General features: G+C 46.1%; 6 protein-coding genes and 3 non-coding genes across 10 annotated transcripts; 4 read left to right on the top strand and 5 right to left on the bottom strand.

Annotated features, from left to right (window-relative positions):
* Positions 1-2,782: 2,782 nt before the first annotated feature.
* Positions 2,783-4,041, top strand: FVEG_07881 (hypothetical protein). Its single transcript, XM_018896591.1, has 2 exons — positions 2,783-3,391; positions 3,442-4,041. Exons 1-2 carry the CDS (start codon positions 2,993-2,995, stop codon positions 3,811-3,813), a joined length of 771 nt encoding a protein of 256 aa, XP_018754077.1. The 5' UTR covers positions 2,783-2,992; the 3' UTR covers positions 3,814-4,041.
* On the bottom strand, positions 3,964-4,035 carry FVEG_16201. Its single transcript has one exon. It is a non-coding gene; the product is annotated as a tRNA-Met (tRNA).
* A 303-nt stretch (positions 4,042-4,344) lies between the features above and the next one.
* FVEG_16200 lies at positions 4,345-4,464 on the top strand. The gene has a single exon. It is a non-coding gene; the product is annotated as a tRNA-Val (tRNA).
* Positions 4,465-5,345: 881 nt separating this feature from the next.
* Positions 5,346-6,086, top strand: FVEG_07880 (hypothetical protein; the record flags this gene model as incomplete). Its single annotated transcript, XM_018896590.1, has 1 exon — positions 5,346-6,086. The coding sequence occupies one exon, from the start codon at positions 5,346-5,348 to the stop codon at positions 6,084-6,086; it is 741 nt and encodes a 246-aa protein (XP_018754076.1).
* Positions 6,087-6,417: 331 nt separating this feature from the next.
* FVEG_16199 lies at positions 6,418-6,533 on the bottom strand. Its single transcript, XR_001989298.1, has one exon. It is a non-coding gene; the product is annotated as a 5S ribosomal RNA (ribosomal RNA).
* Positions 6,495-8,607, bottom strand: FVEG_07879 (hypothetical protein; the record flags this gene model as incomplete). Its single annotated transcript, XM_018896589.1, has 3 exons — positions 6,495-7,852; positions 7,905-8,484; positions 8,534-8,607. 3 exons carry the CDS (start codon positions 8,605-8,607, stop codon positions 6,593-6,595), a joined length of 1,914 nt encoding a protein of 637 aa, XP_018754075.1. The 3' UTR covers positions 6,495-6,592.
* A 459-nt stretch (positions 8,608-9,066) lies between these two features.
* FVEG_07878 (hypothetical protein) lies at positions 9,067-10,350 on the bottom strand (the record flags this gene model as incomplete). The annotated part of the gene is made up of 3 exons (XM_018896588.1): positions 9,067-9,538; positions 9,594-9,676; positions 9,736-10,350. The coding sequence occupies 3 exons, from the start codon at positions 10,348-10,350 to the stop codon at positions 9,067-9,069; spliced, it is 1,170 nt and encodes a 389-aa protein (XP_018754074.1).
* A 724-nt stretch (positions 10,351-11,074) lies between these two features.
* FVEG_07877 (hypothetical protein) lies at positions 11,075-12,834 on the top strand (the record flags this gene model as incomplete). The annotated part of the gene is made up of 7 exons (XM_018896587.1): positions 11,075-11,247; positions 11,325-11,451; positions 11,506-11,686; positions 11,739-12,130; positions 12,184-12,369; positions 12,420-12,629; positions 12,682-12,834. The coding sequence occupies 7 exons, from the start codon at positions 11,075-11,077 to the stop codon at positions 12,832-12,834; spliced, it is 1,422 nt and encodes a 473-aa protein (XP_018754073.1).
* Positions 12,835-14,874: 2,040 nt separating this feature from the next.
* Positions 14,875-18,324, bottom strand: FVEG_07876 (NAD+ synthase (glutamine-hydrolysing)). 2 transcript variants are annotated; one of them, XM_018896586.1, is made up of 16 exons: positions 18,261-18,324; positions 17,971-18,181; positions 17,705-17,908; positions 17,449-17,649; positions 17,224-17,360; positions 16,876-17,171; positions 16,781-16,814; positions 16,300-16,707; positions 16,091-16,234; positions 16,022-16,037; positions 15,846-15,967; positions 15,743-15,793; positions 15,656-15,696; positions 15,456-15,595; positions 15,372-15,407; positions 14,875-15,317 (listed from the first exon to the last, which is right to left on the bottom strand). In XM_018896586.1, the coding sequence occupies exons 2-16, from the start codon at positions 18,126-18,128 to the stop codon at positions 15,164-15,166; spliced, it is 2,142 nt and encodes a 713-aa protein (XP_018754072.1). In that variant the 5' UTR covers positions 18,129-18,181; positions 18,261-18,324; the 3' UTR covers positions 14,875-15,163. The 2 variants fall into 2 exon arrangements, with proteins under 2 accessions (XP_018754072.1, XP_018754071.1); XM_018896585.1 differs by having other exon boundaries at positions 17,971-18,324.
* Between the last annotated feature and the right edge of the window lie 106 nt (positions 18,325-18,430).

Below are 18,430 nucleotides of genomic sequence, written 5' to 3'. Positions count from 1 at the left end.
TTCACTTCTGAATACATACATTGTGTTGGGTCCAGTTCAGGTCATCCAATTATTGAAACCGGTAGTATGGTATGAGACCTGCGAACAGGTATCCCAAATGGTCGCAGGATTGTGGCGAGAGGCACTCAGTTACCAACAAGGACAACTGTCAGAGCGCCAAGAAACCGGGGTCTCGAAATTTCGACCAGTGGGAAGAGCGTCTGTCCGATGAGTGTATCAAACAGGGATAGGGGTCTCATCGTGGTTGAGCAAGACAATGGCAGTGACAATGTCGCAATGAAGATTGACATGGGGCTTCTGCCACATGCGGTAATGCAACAGTCTCACATGCCGGTAAGTGGAAGTTCTGCGGTTAACTTGTTTATTAATATCTCTTATTACCGAGAATCGTATAAACCCCTGCGATATAGGTTAGGTGACTCTGGATCATATAGGGTGACTTAAGATCAGAAGCTTGATATTGAATGCCTCTGTTTAGAAAGCTTATAGTAATGTTTCGATAACCGTGTTATCATACCCTGTAGTTTCCAGTTTTTTCCTTCTGTATTTATCGAAGCACGATTAGTATCGTCACGATATGTGTTGTTGTTATGTTGGACGTGGTGTTCAATGATTGCCGCAACTCATTATTAGGGAGTTGTAAGTCCGGGTGACGCTGAGTTATTCATAAAGGAGTGGAACGAATTCATATCTGTTAGATGTGTAGAAAACTATATAAAAGTAGGAGCTTACTATCTCATAACTATGACACGTCCTTGTTCATTTGATAGAAGCAGTATCTAGACCTCGATGCCTGTAGTTGGTATCATGACTTACAAGGACTCAGTTCACAACATTAGCATTAGCAAGGGGATGAGAAAGCAAGTTCCGTCTGTAATAACTGAAAAAAATGCTCGCGTATATTAGGCAGATGTGACTAATTAAAATTGATCAATTTTCTATAAGAGTATCTTATGTGTATCACTGCCTCAGGGAGTAAGAGATCATAAGACTTTAGAAGAGGATGCTAGAATAAACTTAGTAAAGACTCTCCTAAACTTAGAATAAATTGCCTAAGCCTTTCCATCCCTTAGGATAAAGGCCTTAAGTTTTCTTGCCTCCCCCTGCGCTATTCTCCCTGTCCACGATGCATGCTCGTGACCCATGGGAGAAATGAGAGTATATTATCTCTAGGACTGATGTCATGAAGACCGGCAGAAAGCTGGACTTATACAAAGGGGTGTGTGCTGAAAGAACAGTACATAAACTATGAGCCTGGGAGTCGATGACTTTCTGGTTGCGCCGATGCTCTTTGGTGCCCTTGAGTCACATCATGAAAGATGGTAAAACCTTAACTTCATTTAGCTTTAATGAGCTAATAACCCGAAAGTAATAGCCGGAGTGCTAGGTATACGTGTATGCTGCATTGGATGCTCTTTTATGAAGAACAACCACTGAGAGACCACAATGGCATGCTGCAATGTCAAACCCTCAGAGACCTTCACATAGGGAGAACCAACGTAAGATCGTAAGAGTAAGGGAATCAGGTCAAACGGATAGTTTTAGTCAGTCCAAGTAAGATGTCTTGAATTCTCTCCAACTTATTCCCAGAACTGCTCAACAACACGTAAATCTCTCCGCCGACAGCTCCATGGCCCCAATGCAAATCGACCGAAAGTGCTCAGCGACGATCCGAGGGCGCCAAGATAAGTCAACTGAAAGAAGGGCCGCTGTGAGTTTGATGCCGGATTTATACTGTTTTGTCATCGAAAGGCTCGTGATTAACTTATACAATCCTCTAAATGAAATGGCTATCTGGAGTGTGAATTTGATCGATGGGTGAAGTTTTCAGTATTCTCTTTGGATTACCAAGGAATAAATGAGGCATAAATCATGCCTTAGAGTTGTTCTATATAATAAGAATTGAAGTTTGTGTGTCAAAACCTTCTTTGCGATACTGGCCATATGGTCGGAGTGGGCGATAAGGGACTGCACGTATGATGCCTGGCCCTGAGGGGGCGTTAGGAATGAAATTTGGAGACAACTTGTTTCATTGAAGTCATTCAAAGTTACACTATATGAGTTGTAGTGAGGTAGTATCAAAGGCATCAAATAGCGAGTGTCGCTTGAAGTTCACCATGCAGAACACTCTCATCCAGGTGTATGACCCTCCAAGATTCGCGAGTAGAGGAAGGGGGACTTAAGAGGGACTTCAGTTACTCCAATTAGAGGATAGGTCGAGCTAACACATATACTCAACGCCATTGTATGTGATTGACTGATACTGGCATTATGCTGTCAAGCAATATCGAGGGACATCACAGGAGAAGCGCCGGCGTTTCTATTCAGCTGAAGTCGCATAAGGATTAAGTAACACTAAGTAAGGTATGAGGTTTGATTGTTCTTATGCCAATAGAATGAGAAGTGGATGAGTATTAATGAGTTTGTTAGGCTGTTGTAACTTGCGCGTCAAAGGTTACCATGACTAGCCTTTTAACGAAGCATAATATACACTCCATTAGTGGTGAAATAGAATCGTGTTAGCTTTGTGGAGAGTATTCAAGTAGAGCCGTGGTATTCAGAATCCAGAAATACGATGAAAGAATCGATGCAGTTGTTACACAGCGGGATTAGAACGAAGACTACAGCAAACCCCGATGTTGTATCTGGTCACAAAAATAAAACGAAAAAGGGACATCCCAATTACGAAAAGATAACGTCATATCTAAGCAGGTGATTAACGATGTGCAACTATTGCGGGTGAAATCGCCTCGCATGAGACAAAGTCGTATGACTTTGTTGATAGGATCAAAAAAGCGAACAATGCGGCTTATTCCACGGTGTATTACGTATCGGACTTCGGGGTTGGCACAACATCAAACCCTTCTTCATTAGCCAATACTGCATATTGCGTGAGTACCTATGTTGGTTGTGATCTCATGAGGTACAGTATAAGAAATGCGATAAATCCTCTTCATCTGTTCCTTGATCACAGGCTTCCATTGCTCACAAGATGACGTCGCAGCTCAACTCCATCTTCCACTCTTTTTCCAACCTCACCCCGCACAGTCAACGTCTGGCTATAGCAGCGGCAGCCGGGGTGATTATTGGGATCCCGGTCTTCCGTATCGCAGCCGAAGACTATCGTGGGTATCTTGCTCTCGGGCCCGGAGGCCCACCTCACAACCTCATCGGATGGATCGGTCAAATTCTTCTAAAGCCACTGAAGAAGGAACCCTTTCATACGAGCTGTTATGATGAGAAGGCGTGCGAGAAGGCAGGCCCTAATGGGCATGCCGCTTTCTTGAGTGAGAAAGATGTTCCTGTCCGTGAAGCACCGAGGCCGATGATAGGGACGTGGACGGCACCGAGTCGACAGTTGACAGACATGGCGAAGCAACCTCTTATCGAGGTATGTGTATTGCTACAACATATTGTCATTGCACTAACTAACAGAGTCAGGCCTACCAATCGTTCCTGTCATCTCTAGCATCATCGTCTACGTCAAAGCTCAAGATCGCAACATCTATTGCAGAGCGACGAGGTCCAGCCCTCTTTGTGGCTTCTGAGGAGCCTTCCCATCCTATCGCAAAGCGTACAAGAGGAGAGATTGGGCACATGCATGGCAGCGATGGTTCAATGCATATCAACCTGGCCCCAAAGGATGCAAAGCTTGTTTTGGAGAGAGGCTGGGGTCAACGTCACCCGCTGAGTGGTACAGTTCTATATATGGGTAACGTGATGATTTATGCACCGAGAACTGAGGAGGAACTTGAAGTTGTAAGGAATATCACGAGAGCGGGTGTGAAGTTCATGCTTGGAGAAGAGCTCTAATTTAGAGGAAGAAAGAAAACAGATGACCTTGATCCTAAATAATAAAAAGATTTAGGTGAATTTAAATAAATATAGGATATCTTTACCAAGTTTAGGATAAGTTTAGGATGCAGACATATAGAATTTATAAAAAATGCAAAAAAAGAAACCTAGCAATTGCACGTTTCGATCGTGCGACCTCCGGGTTATGAGCCCGGCGCGCTTCCACTGCGCCAAATTGCTTTCTTGGTGTAAGGGTGAGTGAATTTGTCGTACATATAGCACATTTATTCACAGTCATAGGAGCGGGGGCGGGGTAAACTTAGCGCATACACAATCTGGAGCACAGTGCTAGAAGAAACAAGTCGGTTCATGACATTGGCTGTTAATAATAAAGTTGAAATAGTAATTAATTTTTATTTATTTAACTTATTAAGACAGACTTTGCTAGACCTCAGCGTATGCTCTTCTACTAAGTGAGGCCCTATCTTACCCAGACGCACAGCCTCTCAATTATAGGGAGACTTTGCAAAGCCGCCTCCCACCCGAGAAAGCAGCTTGGCGCAGTGGAAGCGCGGTATGTTCAACAAGCTCCATCAAAATCTACAAAGCTAACTCATCCCAGCCGGGCTCATAACCCGGAGGTCACTGGATCGAAACCAGTAGCTGCTATAGCATTCTTTTTCTTTTCCTACTCTTGTCTAGAGGAAACCTCTTTTTACTGTTTTTTGACATTGGAAATGTCTTCCATGCTGTATGCTTTGTTACTGGTGCATAATTAACATCATGAGCAGGCGTATGCAATTGCGTACAGAGTTTCAAGCACAAGACTCTTCCTTAAAATTAATAAGCATATTCTCTTTGTCCGAGTTGATCATTTGCTGCTGATACGGTAGTAGCAAATGGGATTTGTATATATAGGAATGCGCCACTACCAAGAACCTCAACTCTCTGAAATGGCACAGATGCTCTGAGTTAACAGAGGTCCAGTGTTGGCATTGCCTGTCGAGGCTATGCACTCGGAGTAATGATCAAACTTGCATCAAAAGGATAAGCCAATAGTTACGGATTTACTGGCCACAATGATCCTCTTTCCGGACCTCGAAGCTTGAGTTGCGCCGCAATGCTCGTCTATCTGCGACATCTTCACAACCCATCCTGGAGATGGTAGAGCCCAGATATAAGCCCACAAGGGCGCCCAGAAGCGTCATAACCAATCGCTGATATTGAGCTAGATACACCGTACGGAGTACTCTGCAAGACTACGGCAGTGCCTCCCTCAACGGCGTGGAGATCTCATATCTTTCCCGTAAGCAATAGCGATGCAGCTCTCACCTTCATGGAGAAGCTTCGATCACAGCTACCTGTTGAGTATCAGAGTATATACTGACCTAGGTAAGAAGAAGTAGCTACCAAGGTACAAAAATGATATCAACTTCAGAGAACAAGACTGTCAAAACAAACACTCGATCATAAACATCCTACGCAAACACATCCTTTTTCATCATTCTATATCCACCTAGGTACTAACTTATTACTCTACACATTCCAAAATGGGTCTCTCAAACTCAACACTTCGATTTCATGAACTCTCAGCTGCTGGAATTGAAAAGGGATTTCCGCCCATCATCCGCGTCAAACATGAATCAGGCTGGAGTAAATTGAATCTCTTTTCTGGCTTTGAACTCTTTCTCGATGGCCCCAACGGTGAGCCTATGTACACACTCGACTTCGAAAAGGGCTTCCGCGGCGATATCGTCCTCCATAGCGGACCATCCGTCGACTCTCCAAAACTGGCTGTTTCTGGTACAGAGTCATATTTTAAACAAGAATATTTGATCCGCTTGCCTCCAATTTCCGGCACTGCTCCCCAAGACCAGTTCCTCTATTGGGGCTCAGGACTGAGGACATGCTTTTGGTTTGACATTCAAGTCGGCCATGGCCCAGACCAGCGCATAGAGGGTTTCGAATGGCGACGCTCTCGGGGCCCTGAAGTCAAGAGCGTTGGTCAATCAAGCTGGAACGGACTCAAGCTCGTCCGTCTTGGCAGCACCAAGGGGCAGGGCTACGGCTACTCCAGCGACGGCAATGAGGTTGCTGCTGTTTGGGCAAACGCAAGAAGTTTCTCGAGTTTTTCAGCTGTTGGAGAGTTACAGTTCCTAGGAAGCGGTGCTACAGGCGAGTTGGGTCAGTTGTGGGCGCTGATGGCTGTCATGAGCTGCATGTCGATCTGGCAGAAGGCGGCGAGAGATGCTGCCGGGTCATCGAGCTCAGCACCAGCACCAGTATGTTGAGGAGGAGGATGTTAGTCGATGCCTCGGCCTGTATTACTTGTGTTGTCCCTTGCCAGCGAGTGTCTCTTTGTTCAGAGAGGGTCCTATGATATCCATGTTGCAATAGTGTCTTTTCCACGATAGAAATTGAAGTACCTTATATTCATTGTGTCACAAGATCATGCCACAGAGTGAATTTGTTAATGTGCTTTCTCAATGGTAAAGGAATCAAGCATTTCCCCATAAGTATCCGAGCTGTACCTGCCCCGTGCACTGCCGACTGCTCCAGCCGCCCCCACCTCGAACCCATAGTAAAAAAGTAGTCTCACGATAGCTTCATCGAAAGGCAAAAGACATACAACAGCGGGGATTCGCTGGTCGTCACCGACCCAACTACTAATCCGCCCCTTACCAGCTTGACCATGGGAGAGCGGACGGGATCCCGTATTTTCTGGTAGGTATGGTCGTATGTGTTGTCTTGGTCGCCAAATGCAGATTAGATGCTGACCTTGTTCAGGGTTCAGGGTTCAGGGGTGTCTTGCCCTCTCAACTAGACGCTCAGCACACATGCCGATTTGTTGTTGACCCTCATTTGAACTCATATAGGCCTCGGCCAGACATTCAATCTCATCCATTCGTTCCACAGCGGCGAGGTCAATGGCTCCGAGTTCAAGCGTCCCGTTGAGTCGAAAGTACCCTTCCTTCCTGATATCTGCGAATCTCGGGTCTTCAAGAACAGCTCTGTGATGCTTCTCTGTGCTCGTGGCCATGTTGATCATGTAGTTCATGAAACCTGCAAGCCCTGCGCTTGCGTCTGAGGCTCGGTATGCACCAGTACCAACACTAATCACGGTGGAAATCTTGTCATCCGGGAACTCCTGTTTCGCTTCTTCGATTACTTCTATGACGGGGTTGTTGCTCTCAAGTCCACCGTCGAAGTAAGAAACGCCGCCGGCTTCTATGTGTGGGAAGTACATTGGCGCTGCCGAGGTTGCTCGTGCGGCTTCCCAGATCTTGAACCTTTCAGTGGGAGCATTTGTTTGTTGGTCTAGGGGTTCATATGATCGTATTCTCTTCACCTTTTCCTCGTACTTGGGCACGGCGCAGACGAAAGAGTACGTAGCAGACTTCATGTCGGTGATGAGAGTCAGGTCCTCCACTGTGCAGCCGCTTTGCCTCAGCATAGCCGAGTCACTGGGAAGAAGGTTTTCTTTTACGGTACGACAAACGGCTTCTTTGAGTTTATCGCCATCAAACCATGACCAGCTTAGAGCGACATTGCTAGCTTTGCGGAAGCTTTCCAGGAAGGGGACCTTGAATTTCCTAGAGAACACTTCCTTGGACAGTGACTTGTAAGCTTGAATACAGAGCTGAGTGTCCATCTGGAGCCGACCGAGCATGATTGCCAGTAAGCCTCCTGTACTTGTGCCGCCAATGAGGTCGAAATAGTCGCAGGGCTTTTTGTGTTCTGCACCAGGGCCTTCAAGGCGACGTGTCTCCTGCATCAGCCGGTCAATGATGATGATGCTAAACAACCCCTTGACACCGCCTCCATCAAGTGACAAGAGACACAGACCCCGAGATACAGGCGCAATAGGCCTATGCAGTCGAGTTTCGACGTCCATTGCTCGAGTCATGAACGAATCAAGAGCGCCGAGTACACGAGCGAGGTTTTCATCTCGTGGACTTTTGAAGCAGACGAGAGACTGGTGGTCGAGATCCAAGGGCATGGTAGGAGCAGGACGGGAGACCAGAGTTGATTCTTCCTGAGTAATGAGAACACGTCTCTGGGCTCATATTAGCTTCAGACCTCGAATATGAGTGACAAGATTCACCGACACTCAGTCCGCCGGGTCCCTTGGTTTCATAAAAGCAGTTGATGAGAAGGTTCTCTCCACCGAGACGACGAAAGGCATGATTCACACGAAAAGTGGTATACATTGCCTTTTCCAACTCATGGGAATGACCACCCAATGTGCCTGAAGCTCCACGACTCAAAGCTCTCCAAAATTCTGGGACTTCAAGCTTAGCCCGACTCATGTCTCTGTCTTTATGGATTGTTCCAAAGAACACATAACCACGAATCTGGCTATGAAGTGCTTTGTACTCTGGATCATCTGTATTGGAGGGGTGGGTAGCAACATACATCTGTTTGAGAACAGTGCCACCAAAGCTATGACCGAGGAAGATAATGGGTGACTTTGAGCGGTTCTCTTGACGGCGGTCTCTGATGATATCGTGAATGAGACCATTTATGTCAGGAGGGTGTGCTGACAAAATAGAGAGCATATCTGGAAAGTTGAGAGATAGGATTCTGCATGATGGGAACTTGGGTACGAGGGCGTGCTTGAGCCAGCAGTATCCGAAGGAGCTCCAGGTACGATTCCAGTCGCCTCCTAGACCATGAAGAGCTATGATACTGAGAACACTTTGTTAGTGTTGTTTTGATAGCATTGGGTGCTGCTTACTCTGCAGATGCTTGATCCGTTGCGTTGGTCCCGCCTGTAAGAGAATGGATCGTCCGACTACTATACGATGCCATTCTGCGTTTGGTAACGCAATTTTGCGACTGATGGACAGTTCAGCACCGAATTAAAGTCCGATTTAAGTCTTGCATGCTCTTGTGCCAAGTTTCCTATTTTTGGTTATTGGCCCTTTATGAGGGCCAGCATGCAGTTATTGCCTCGAAGATGCTGGCGACATGCATATGTAGTGGCATTTCAAAGACAACCAACGGCTTGGCTAAAAAAGCAGGCTGGCGCTTCAAAGACCTCGTGAGACCGATAGACCAATCTAAGCCGAGTTTAGATACAAACATGGGTATTGTGCAAGCACCCACGCGAGGTACAAGATGCTACTTTTCCAATAGGGTATCATTTGTGCCGATCAGGCAGACAGACATATGTACACAAACACGAACGTTAAGAAAGCCTCCGGTTTCACTTAAGTCCCTCACGAGAAGTGCAATTGATAAGAGTCTAGAATCAGGCAATTCATTGTCTCACTCCCCCACAATGGCCATAACCTCAGCCGTTGCTTCGGAAATAGCACGTATCCCACCCGTAGCCTGCTCAATGAGCTTCTGGTCAATAGCCTTCAACTTTGCCTTTGCAGGAAATTGCAGAATATTCTTCAGGATCCCATCCAATCTTGCCGCCATCCCACGCCTGGTCTTCTCGTATTGACATTCCTGCAGTTCCTGTGATATCTCAAAGATGTTGAGCCTCGCCTTCTCTAGCGCCATCTGCACTTCACACAAAGTTTTGAACGCTCTGCTTGATTCTTGACGAATAGTCAAGTTTGCGGTTTGGATCTGCTTGATCTGATCCATGTAATGGGCGCAACTGTCATGGTGATGACCTGATTGTGCCATTTGTAGTTGAAGCGACTTCAATTCTGAGTCGTGGCTTTGGACGAGAAGCTCGTGCTGTTCTTTCTGAACTCTGAGGGCTTCTTGTTGCTCGGAATTCATACTAGGAGAGGTAACAGTTTGTCAATGAGGGCCCTAGAGAGATTTGGATGACTTACAGAGTTTTGACACCGGCTACTATTCCTACCGAAATACCGACAACTGGCATTGCAAAAGCTCCCGCCGCCGCAAGTACCGTAACCTGAAGATTGAGGAGTAAGAAAAAGATCGAGTGGTTCTTGCACGGGGTGGCGATCTCACCGCTCCCCATGTGTTTTTCCAGGCTCTTGCAGAGTCATGATCTGCTGTGAGCTTCTCAAGCCGTTGAATCTGCAGCGTCAGCTCAGCCATTGCCCCAGAACACTCTACATCCTGATTCTGGATCTGATATTTGAGGTCTTCCAGTTCCTGCTTCAGCTCGGCTTCAGCAGCTCTCATAGCTTGAAGATTCTCCTCAACTCCAGAGTGACTAATTTGCGAAAAGTCCTTCTGGAAGCGTGTGGTATCATCGATGCTCTCTCCTATGACCTGCCCGGCGTATTCAAACTGGGTCTCGACTTTATGCACGCCATTCTTGAGTTTCGCCGTAGTCTTGTTCACAGTATGTTCTGTTCGTCGATCAATGCCGATTAGACGAAGAGCCGATTTGAGATGTGGACTGCGGTCGTGCCATGCAACTAGACGTTTGTCGTGTTTGCGAACGAGAGTTATGACTTGGAATAGACTCTTGACGGCTTTATCGAGTGAAGAACGGCATCGCTCGGATTGTGTTGCTCGCATTTCCAAGTCGGCTGCTTTGAGGGATTGATGCTGCTTTTGCAGCACAGTCAAGCGAGCATGGAAATGGTCCAGCGAGATTCCTCCCGGGGCTGACATTTTATTTATTGGGCCCAAATTTTGTAATTGTACACGATGGTCGGGTTGAATCCAATGCCAGGATTGAGGGTAGGAGTTCAAACTACTCGGCTATTATTGAACTGCGATGCCGAGCCTGATAAACCCATCCACTCACTATTTAGACTCGGTAGGCTCTCTCCTACAGTAACCAAGACAATACTGCATGCATGCTGTCGTTGTATAACCTATCATGTACTCCTTTGGGAAGAGCTGAAAACTAAAATGCGGGCGCCTAACCATGCATATGTCGACCCCCTGTCTCTGAACGAGGCTTTGGCTTTTATCGTGAGGGGGGCCTCAGGGAGCAAGAAAACACAAGACCTAAGTTTAGGGTGATAAAATAAACTCTATAAAAGATATCCTAAACTTAGACTAAATTGCCTAAGTCTTTTCATCAGTTAGTATAAAGGTCTCAAGTTTTCTTTACTCCCCTAGCGGGGATAGGGTTGAAACTGCCCTTAGTTTGCATAAGGAATCAATCCCCTAGTGAAGAAGAGGTGCAGATGAAACGTTGGCACATATACATTGAGGTACTTCCTGGACATGGGTAACCCCTCTCACAAGTAACATCAGTTGGCGCGTTGCTTCTGGGATATGATGTTTCTTTTACTTTGACATTCTATCGACGGTCAGTTAATCGCCTCTTTAAGTTCTGTCTATTGTACTCAGTCCCTTAGGAACATCTGAAATCGCCAGCTTCATCATGGGTAGCTTAGTTCGGTTCCCAGCCGATATGTCTCAAGGACCTCGTGATAACCTGTTAGAGCCTTTGATCAGAGCCGAGTTGCTCACTCAGAAACTTCAGTTGTGTCTCTATATCTCTACTACAAGCAATGCCACGTCTGTCTTTCTAGTAGACGCAGACGGCTTCCCAGGGTAAGGGAATTTCTTCTTTTATGTCACTCAGCACTTTGGTCTTGGGAAACTGGAATACTAACTGACGCTGTTATTAGGAGCGACAATTTGTCTACAGCCCTGACCGAGCATTGCCATATGGGACTCGACAAACTGGTGGAAACACATGGAGCTTTCTACAATATCTACATGAAGACCAAATCCATGATACAGGACACGGGAACGGTAAATATAACGAACCAGCTCATGGCGTATTAATAATAACTTGCTGGTTTCCAGTTGAACGCACTTCAAAGTACATTTGGCGTTCCCGGCGAGAAAGCATCTTTCGATAGGCATCTCAGGAAGCTCACAAACGCAACGGAAGTATGTAGAACACAATGCGATGAACTTGACAAAAGTCTTCAAGCCTGGCGTGCTTCAGTCGACGAGTTTAGTCGTCGTATCAGCAAGACCAAGGGTTAGTTGCTACTGGACTCCTACAAGTCTTACAGACTAATTAAGGATGATAGACATCATGAACCAGCAAGAGAACGCAACCAACAAAGAGATTGGTACCTTGAAGACCGAGATAGACGATCAGATATTCAACCAAAATAGAGCTCAAGAAAACGAAGATGCCGCTCGAGCCAGGCGAGAGGATCTTTCCCGGCAAAAGAACAAATTAGCCAACCAAATTGGAACTATCATACAGTCTGCTGGTTCCGCAGGCATTGGTGGAAAGATGCTTGTGGCTGGAGGTCAGATGGCTGCTACCTGGATACTCAACCTCTGGGCGAACAACGATCTCCAATCTGCGCAGAGTAACATGCAAGATCAGCTTGAGAGGGGCCAGGAGTATAGAAGACGTAAGGAGGAGGCTGAGATAGACATTCAGAAGCTTTCGACGCAAGCTTATGAACTGGTAAAATGCCCTCGTGCCCATCTAAGTTACACCATACTGACTAACCGGTACAGAAACAATGCATTGAAGTCTTGCAGCCTGTTCAATTGCTGCTTCATGGGATTATAGATTGTCTCCGTAATGCTGCCATTCATCACAACGAGATGCTCGCCAAAATGCAGTCGTTTCTGGAGAGTTGTTCCGAGTCCAAGGATATAGCCAAGGGAATTCCTGATGGTCTATCCTTTGGAGATACTCTAGTAAATCACCCCCTATGCTATTTGACGGCATACAGTACTGATATTTATAGGATTTTCTAAACGAAATTCAACTCATGCGCCAAGGTGCTCTCGAGATCGGGCACTGGTCACTCATCTACTCCAAGGTGATCCAACAGACAATGATGAAAGGCTTCCAGCAAAATGAAACAAACTTCTCACATGAACATATACTTTTCACCATCCAACAGTCTCGTCAACAGGCGATCGAATCTGGAAGTGCAAAGCTTATTGCAGGCCAGGTACCACTCGCTGTCTTTCTGAGCTCGTCAGGTAGACTAACGTCTTGTCTAGTTGAAGCAACAGCATGAGGCCGAGTTAGAAGCCATCAAGAAGGACCACGATGAGGTCGTTGGGAAGCTGAAGAGGAAGAATGAAAAAGAGCTCAAGAAAGTGGCGAGGAGTGGAAAGATGAGAAAACTACTCCCCTTTTCCAAGGCGTCATAGTCCTTTTCCAGTTTGGCCTCTGAGTTTCGTTGCAGATAGAGCAACCGGTTTTCAAGCAGTCAACCGCACTAATATGTAAGAGAAAGCCTCAGAATGGTGTATAAGCTTAGATCTCTCTCAGATAAGAGCTACTGATTATAAACTAGTTTCTGGTTTGCGTAAATGAACCTCCGCCGCCACTGCCCACCAAACCGGTCGCCCCTTTTATATATCTGCTATCTTTATCGTCCACATTGTGCATGTCTTCGATATCAGCATATGCTTCAGTATTCATAGATATAATTGAGATTCATCCCCAGTACCAAGACCTTAGAAGGTCTCGTCCAATAGACAGTCGTAAGGCGGTTACCACGTTCGCTCTAATTTAATCGCCGGCTCTGGGAGGAAGCGATCGTCGATTTTGTGATTCTCGCGCAAGACGATGCCCCCATCTTCGTCTGATTCAAATACGGCAAACTCTCCATTCTTGATTGTGCCAATAACTGCACTGGTGATCAAGGGCAGAAACTAGGTACCCTCCATAAGAGCTCCCAAGTCGAAAGAACCAGCGTCTGAATCGCTATCAGAACACCTGTTCAAATCTTCAAGCCATTGAAGTTCGTTATCAATGATATCATCTGGGACATGAATTTTGATGTTGTAGCCGTTGTCCCGCATTCGGTTCTCAATAACTTCAAGATGCTCCTTGAAGGAAGTTGGAATGTCGAGTTCTATGTAACTACAGCTATAATCCGCTATATCACGTCTGTCAACGAAGCTATCAACAATGTTGACTTTTTTGAGCTGATACTTGGTACGAGCCTCGGTGAAAGTTTCAGATGGAAATGCCTGTGCATCCACATATTTGATTGTTTGTTGTCGAAGCGGATTGCCATCCGAACCTTGTGGAGTTCATACTGCCCGTATTCATAGAACTTGGCTAGAATATCTCTCTCTGACGGGGAAGGGAAAAGGCTCGCCATCTGATGGGCTATGGAGGGTGACAGAGGCTGCATCATCAACTGTAGCTTCAACAGCACTAGCTTTTATTATATAGCCGGCGGTCCATCCCCTTTTTTGTGAACTAGGCAGAAGAGGCTGCCGTGGTAATTGGAGCCTGGTCACAAAAAAGAAGTGCGCTGTTACATCAGGTCGGTCGAGAATGGTCATCCCTAGCACTGAAACCTGGAAGTAGCACATGTCAGGTATCGAATATCGGTAAGAGGGTCCATGACTTACCTTAGAATAGAACTTGAAGTACTCAGAACACGACCATGTGATGTGTAGTAGAACTATACGGTATATGTAGGAACTGGTTCAGACATACATTCTCATGCTATCTTGAGGAAATCCATATCCTCCAAGCTGCGCACGCTCCAGAGACTTCCCAATAATTGAGAGGGGAAGTCTGCTTTATAGATGTAGGTAGATGGGCCATTTAATGTATTGTTGACCCAACTTGACACTGAAGCACTAGTGTAAGGCTCACCTAAGTTTTGGAGACTACTCTTGTATTAGTGTGGTCCAAAGGAGTTATAAGATAGACTCACGGCCTTGAAAAGTACATCGAGGCCCAGGTGATTGCTTGAGTCCCTGCTCTGAAGATATAGCGATGTAATACTTTCGCTTGCAATATATAAATTCACTTTAAATCGAGATTTTGAAAATCAAAGCACTAAGTGATCCTTAAGCTGCTATATTGAATAGGGGCTGTGTGGTTTAGAAGAGTTGAATTCAAGATGGAAATTTAGCATCTAATTTATACCCGTATCTGAGATGTTTGCTTCTTGCAGTTTTATGTTTTACCTTTGCTTGTTCTTGATCCTTCATTTGCTAGGCGCTGAGACAATTCCATGTTGACCTTTTAACCGTCCAACCCCAGCTGCCTATCTCTCAAGGACCAAAAGTCTATACCTGGACAAACTCAAGATAAACAATCGCCGGACAAGCAAACGCAAAGCTAGGGAGAAAGATCCTAAACTCATGTTTTCGCAATTGCTATCTTCATTACTCATTCTCTTTACTCCCCGAACCCGATGTCTCATTCATACGCTTTCTATGACGGACCTCATTGTAAGCTATAGGATCACAATCAAGCCTCGGGCCAAGAAGTGTGGGCTTAGACTCGAATGATCCAAGTCCATAATACTAAGTATACAATTTTCCAGTATCTCTTGAGCCCAAGGATCGGGTAATTCAACCACGAGACCTGTCGTTAGTTCTTGTAGTCTAAGTACTAACAAAAAGCAGATTGCTAAAGTGCAATGGACATGCTTGAGCTTTGTTCTTTTATATTCTGATGGATGACTATACAGTCATATTTGTCTCAAATACAAAACAAGAGTTTACTCTATGTGGAGGCACTTGCAGCCTTCTTCTCCTCCAGAACCTTTTCCAGAGCCTCAACCCGCTTATCAATCTTCTGGAAGGACCAGCCTTGGAATGCAGGTGGGTAGAACAAAGGACGAAGGTCAAATCTGTGGTCGTCGGGCGAGTAATTTTCCCTGGGTAAAAGTCAACATCTTCAACACAACACAAGATTCGAGAGGCCCGCTTACACATGAACAGCTGGGGTTGCCACAGCTTGTTTGTGACTACATTTTGTTAGTAAAAAGCCATTTGTACATAGGAGTGTTACTTACCGGTTGATGTAATGGAAGTGGTAGAAACGCTTCACCTTGGTGGCGATTTCTCGTGGGGTCAGTTTGCCCTCTCCACCCCATTCTTCGACAAGTCGTAGGAACATGCCGTAGGGCCCTAACTTGCTCTCTTTACGTAGTCGCTGCAACAAGGCGTCAGCTTCATCGCAATATTGGCTTTCATCCGTAGCTGGTTCACTTACTCCAAAACGAGCTAGTTCGTCATAGGTCATGCCCATATCAACTGCGGACATTAATGAGTGAACTTTCGATAGGAGATGATCACTTACCTTCGTCTGACTGAACATAATTTTCAGTGATAGGCTCTAGCTCAGCCGTGGCTATGTTGGTGTTAGTCGTCTCATGGCTAAACCAGGGTGATAGATATCGTACGTGTAGCATGAATGAACTCTTCCAAAATCGGCATGTCGAAGTTCTTGGCTGCCCATGAAATAAAACTCTTGAGATCTCTTTTGCTAATAGCACCTATAGGGTTGAGATCGGCGGAAGAACAACTGCGTCGTCTATTAGCATGATTCGCATCAGTGGTACGCGGGAGAAGCACTTACTCGTACTTGGTGAGGTCTGGAAGATATCGTTAGTAAAACATCGTGGTACGCTTTTCAAGGCACACTCACATCCTCGGAGACATTCATCAACATTGCTGGATCCTAGAACAAGCAAGCTTCCTCCTCCTGGTCGCTGACGAACTGTTGGTAGCATCTGAGCGTAGTAATAAGCGATGACCATGCGGCTGCGTGCCTGGATATTCTGAAGGGCCACTGCGAGAGTTAGTATATCACGTAAGAGGGGTTTAGCATACATTGTGTGGAATAAAAGAACGTACAGTTTTCAGTCGCTGATCCACCATGAACCTTGAATTTAGGCTCGAATCCCGTGCCTTGAGTGAGCAAGTTCTTAGTAGCGTGGAAGGTATCGTCAATGTTCATGTCAGTGTGGTAACTACCGATACGCTCGGCAAGGTCCTTGGCACGCTGTCGAGTCTCCTTACTGCTCTGCTTCTCCATACCCATGTACACCGTGTGGAAGATCTGGTTGCAGAACTCCTCGGGGGTTTCGGGGAGCTTATCCGAGAACACAGCAATTCTCTTGACGTCTTCGATGACCTCCTCGTTACCAGCCTTGATGGCCTCAACGACGAGCCTGCACATGCTGAATACAATGGTAGCGGTTGCGCAGGAGTCGATACCTCCTGAGAGGGGGACCAAATAACCAGATGCCCTGCTTCTTCGGACTGCTCGATAGTTAGTATTTTCAGTTCTTTCGAGGCCAAGCTCCGACCGCCAGGGAGACAATGGCAGACTTACGGTAATCCCAAAGCCAGCACGCTGGGCCAAGAGCCTATATGTCATCAAGTCAGTCGAATTACCCCACCGGAGTTCTGTCTGACGGATGGACGTACAATTTCTTCCTCGGGGACATGATAACGGGCTGGTTGAGGAGCTGTAGGGGCACGAAGGAGGTCAAGGTCCTCATGGCCCAGGCTGAAATCAACCTCGATTCTCTCATACACAGGTGCTTGCACAGCCTGAAAGTTGCGAGATGGTGCGAATCTATAAGCGCGGACTTCCTCGAGATCAACGGTCGCGGTAATAACTTCGACATCGTCCAAGTTGAACTGGGAGCCTTGAGCCACGATCGAGCCATTGACCATGATGAGAGATGCACCATCGTAGAGAAGCCTGTCTCCATCAGAGCCTAGAGAATCGTCAGATCAAGCAAGATTGAGGCGATTGTTGGAGAAAAATACCAGACTGATTTGCATAAAGGTACACACCACCACTCTTGCGAGTCGCTTCAGAAATGAGAGCAATACGCTCATCAAGCTTTCTTAGTGTGTGATGAGAGCCGGAGGAGTTGGTGAAGATTTCCACGCCGTTCAGAGCCCTGTTGAAAGTCAGTCATAAGCCAGAGGTTTAATAGCACAGTCTTTTTCCACCAGCATCATTTGAGTCATTGGATGATCAAAACATACATGTTAATGTGAGGGGCCTGGGGGGTAAAGAGCTCCTCGCATGTCTCGGCGGCGACAGTTGTATCATTGAGGGACAGAACAACATCACCAATGGGAACTTGTCGAACGCCCTGGTGTTTCTGAAGAGCAGGAGGAAGATTGAACTTCTCAACATATCTCGGCCTGTTCCAAGGGGTGAAGAATCGGTTCTCCCTGAAGTTTCTATAAAACCATGTCAGCCAGACAATCTAGCCTAGGTATGGACAGCAAAACGTACCCATCGTTGGCAAGATAGATTTTGGGGCGAAGGCAGAGCAGTTTTCCATCCAAGATAATAGCACGGCAGTTGTATCGACAGCCTCTGTGCATGAGAGGAAGACCAACGTCGATGAGAATGCCATGGAGTTCGGTGTCAGTCAAGATTGCGAGGAGTGACTCCAAGGAATGCTCGTAAACATCAGCCTCAAGGAAATGGTCAAGACTATTCAATTTATTAGTAACGCCTCGCTATAAAGTATCAACCTGGGCCAGAATCTGACATACCAACCATAGCCTGTAATCTCGAGCTCAGGACCCGTTCTAAGCGTAGCTCCAGCTTCCTTGGCGAGAATGATACTCTTTCGAATTCTCTTCAAGTTACCCTCCCAATCCAACACCCACTGATTGAGAGAACACGTCGCCAAAGTGATCAGGTCCGCCATCTTGAACTGAAGATGTCCAAGGAATTGCTTTCGAGGGAAGTGAAGGTTGATGACTAGTATGAAGAGATCGAGGTGGGCCTTCAGTTTATGTATTCGCGCGGGGTAGAAGCTTGCGATAGCGGCATAACTTACTTTGTTTTATGTGCAACAAGCTTCCGTCAGTCTTTTTCCCCGAGTCAGTTTTATAAACTATATTTTGTGCACCGAGAGATATCTATGGTCTTTCTTAAAGTCTCTTCAGTCCAAATACTCTATTCCTTAGATAGGCCTTACGATCCAAATAGCTCATCATGACTCCCATT

The sequence above is a fragment of the Fusarium verticillioides genome, chromosome 3 (genome assembly GCF_000149555.1).
Source record: "Fusarium verticillioides 7600 chromosome 3, whole genome shotgun sequence".
In the NCBI taxonomy this organism is placed as follows: domain Eukaryota; kingdom Fungi; phylum Ascomycota; class Sordariomycetes; order Hypocreales; family Nectriaceae; genus Fusarium; species Fusarium verticillioides.
Note: the sequence above shows the minus strand (reverse complement) of the source record. Positions and strands in the feature narration are given on the sequence as shown.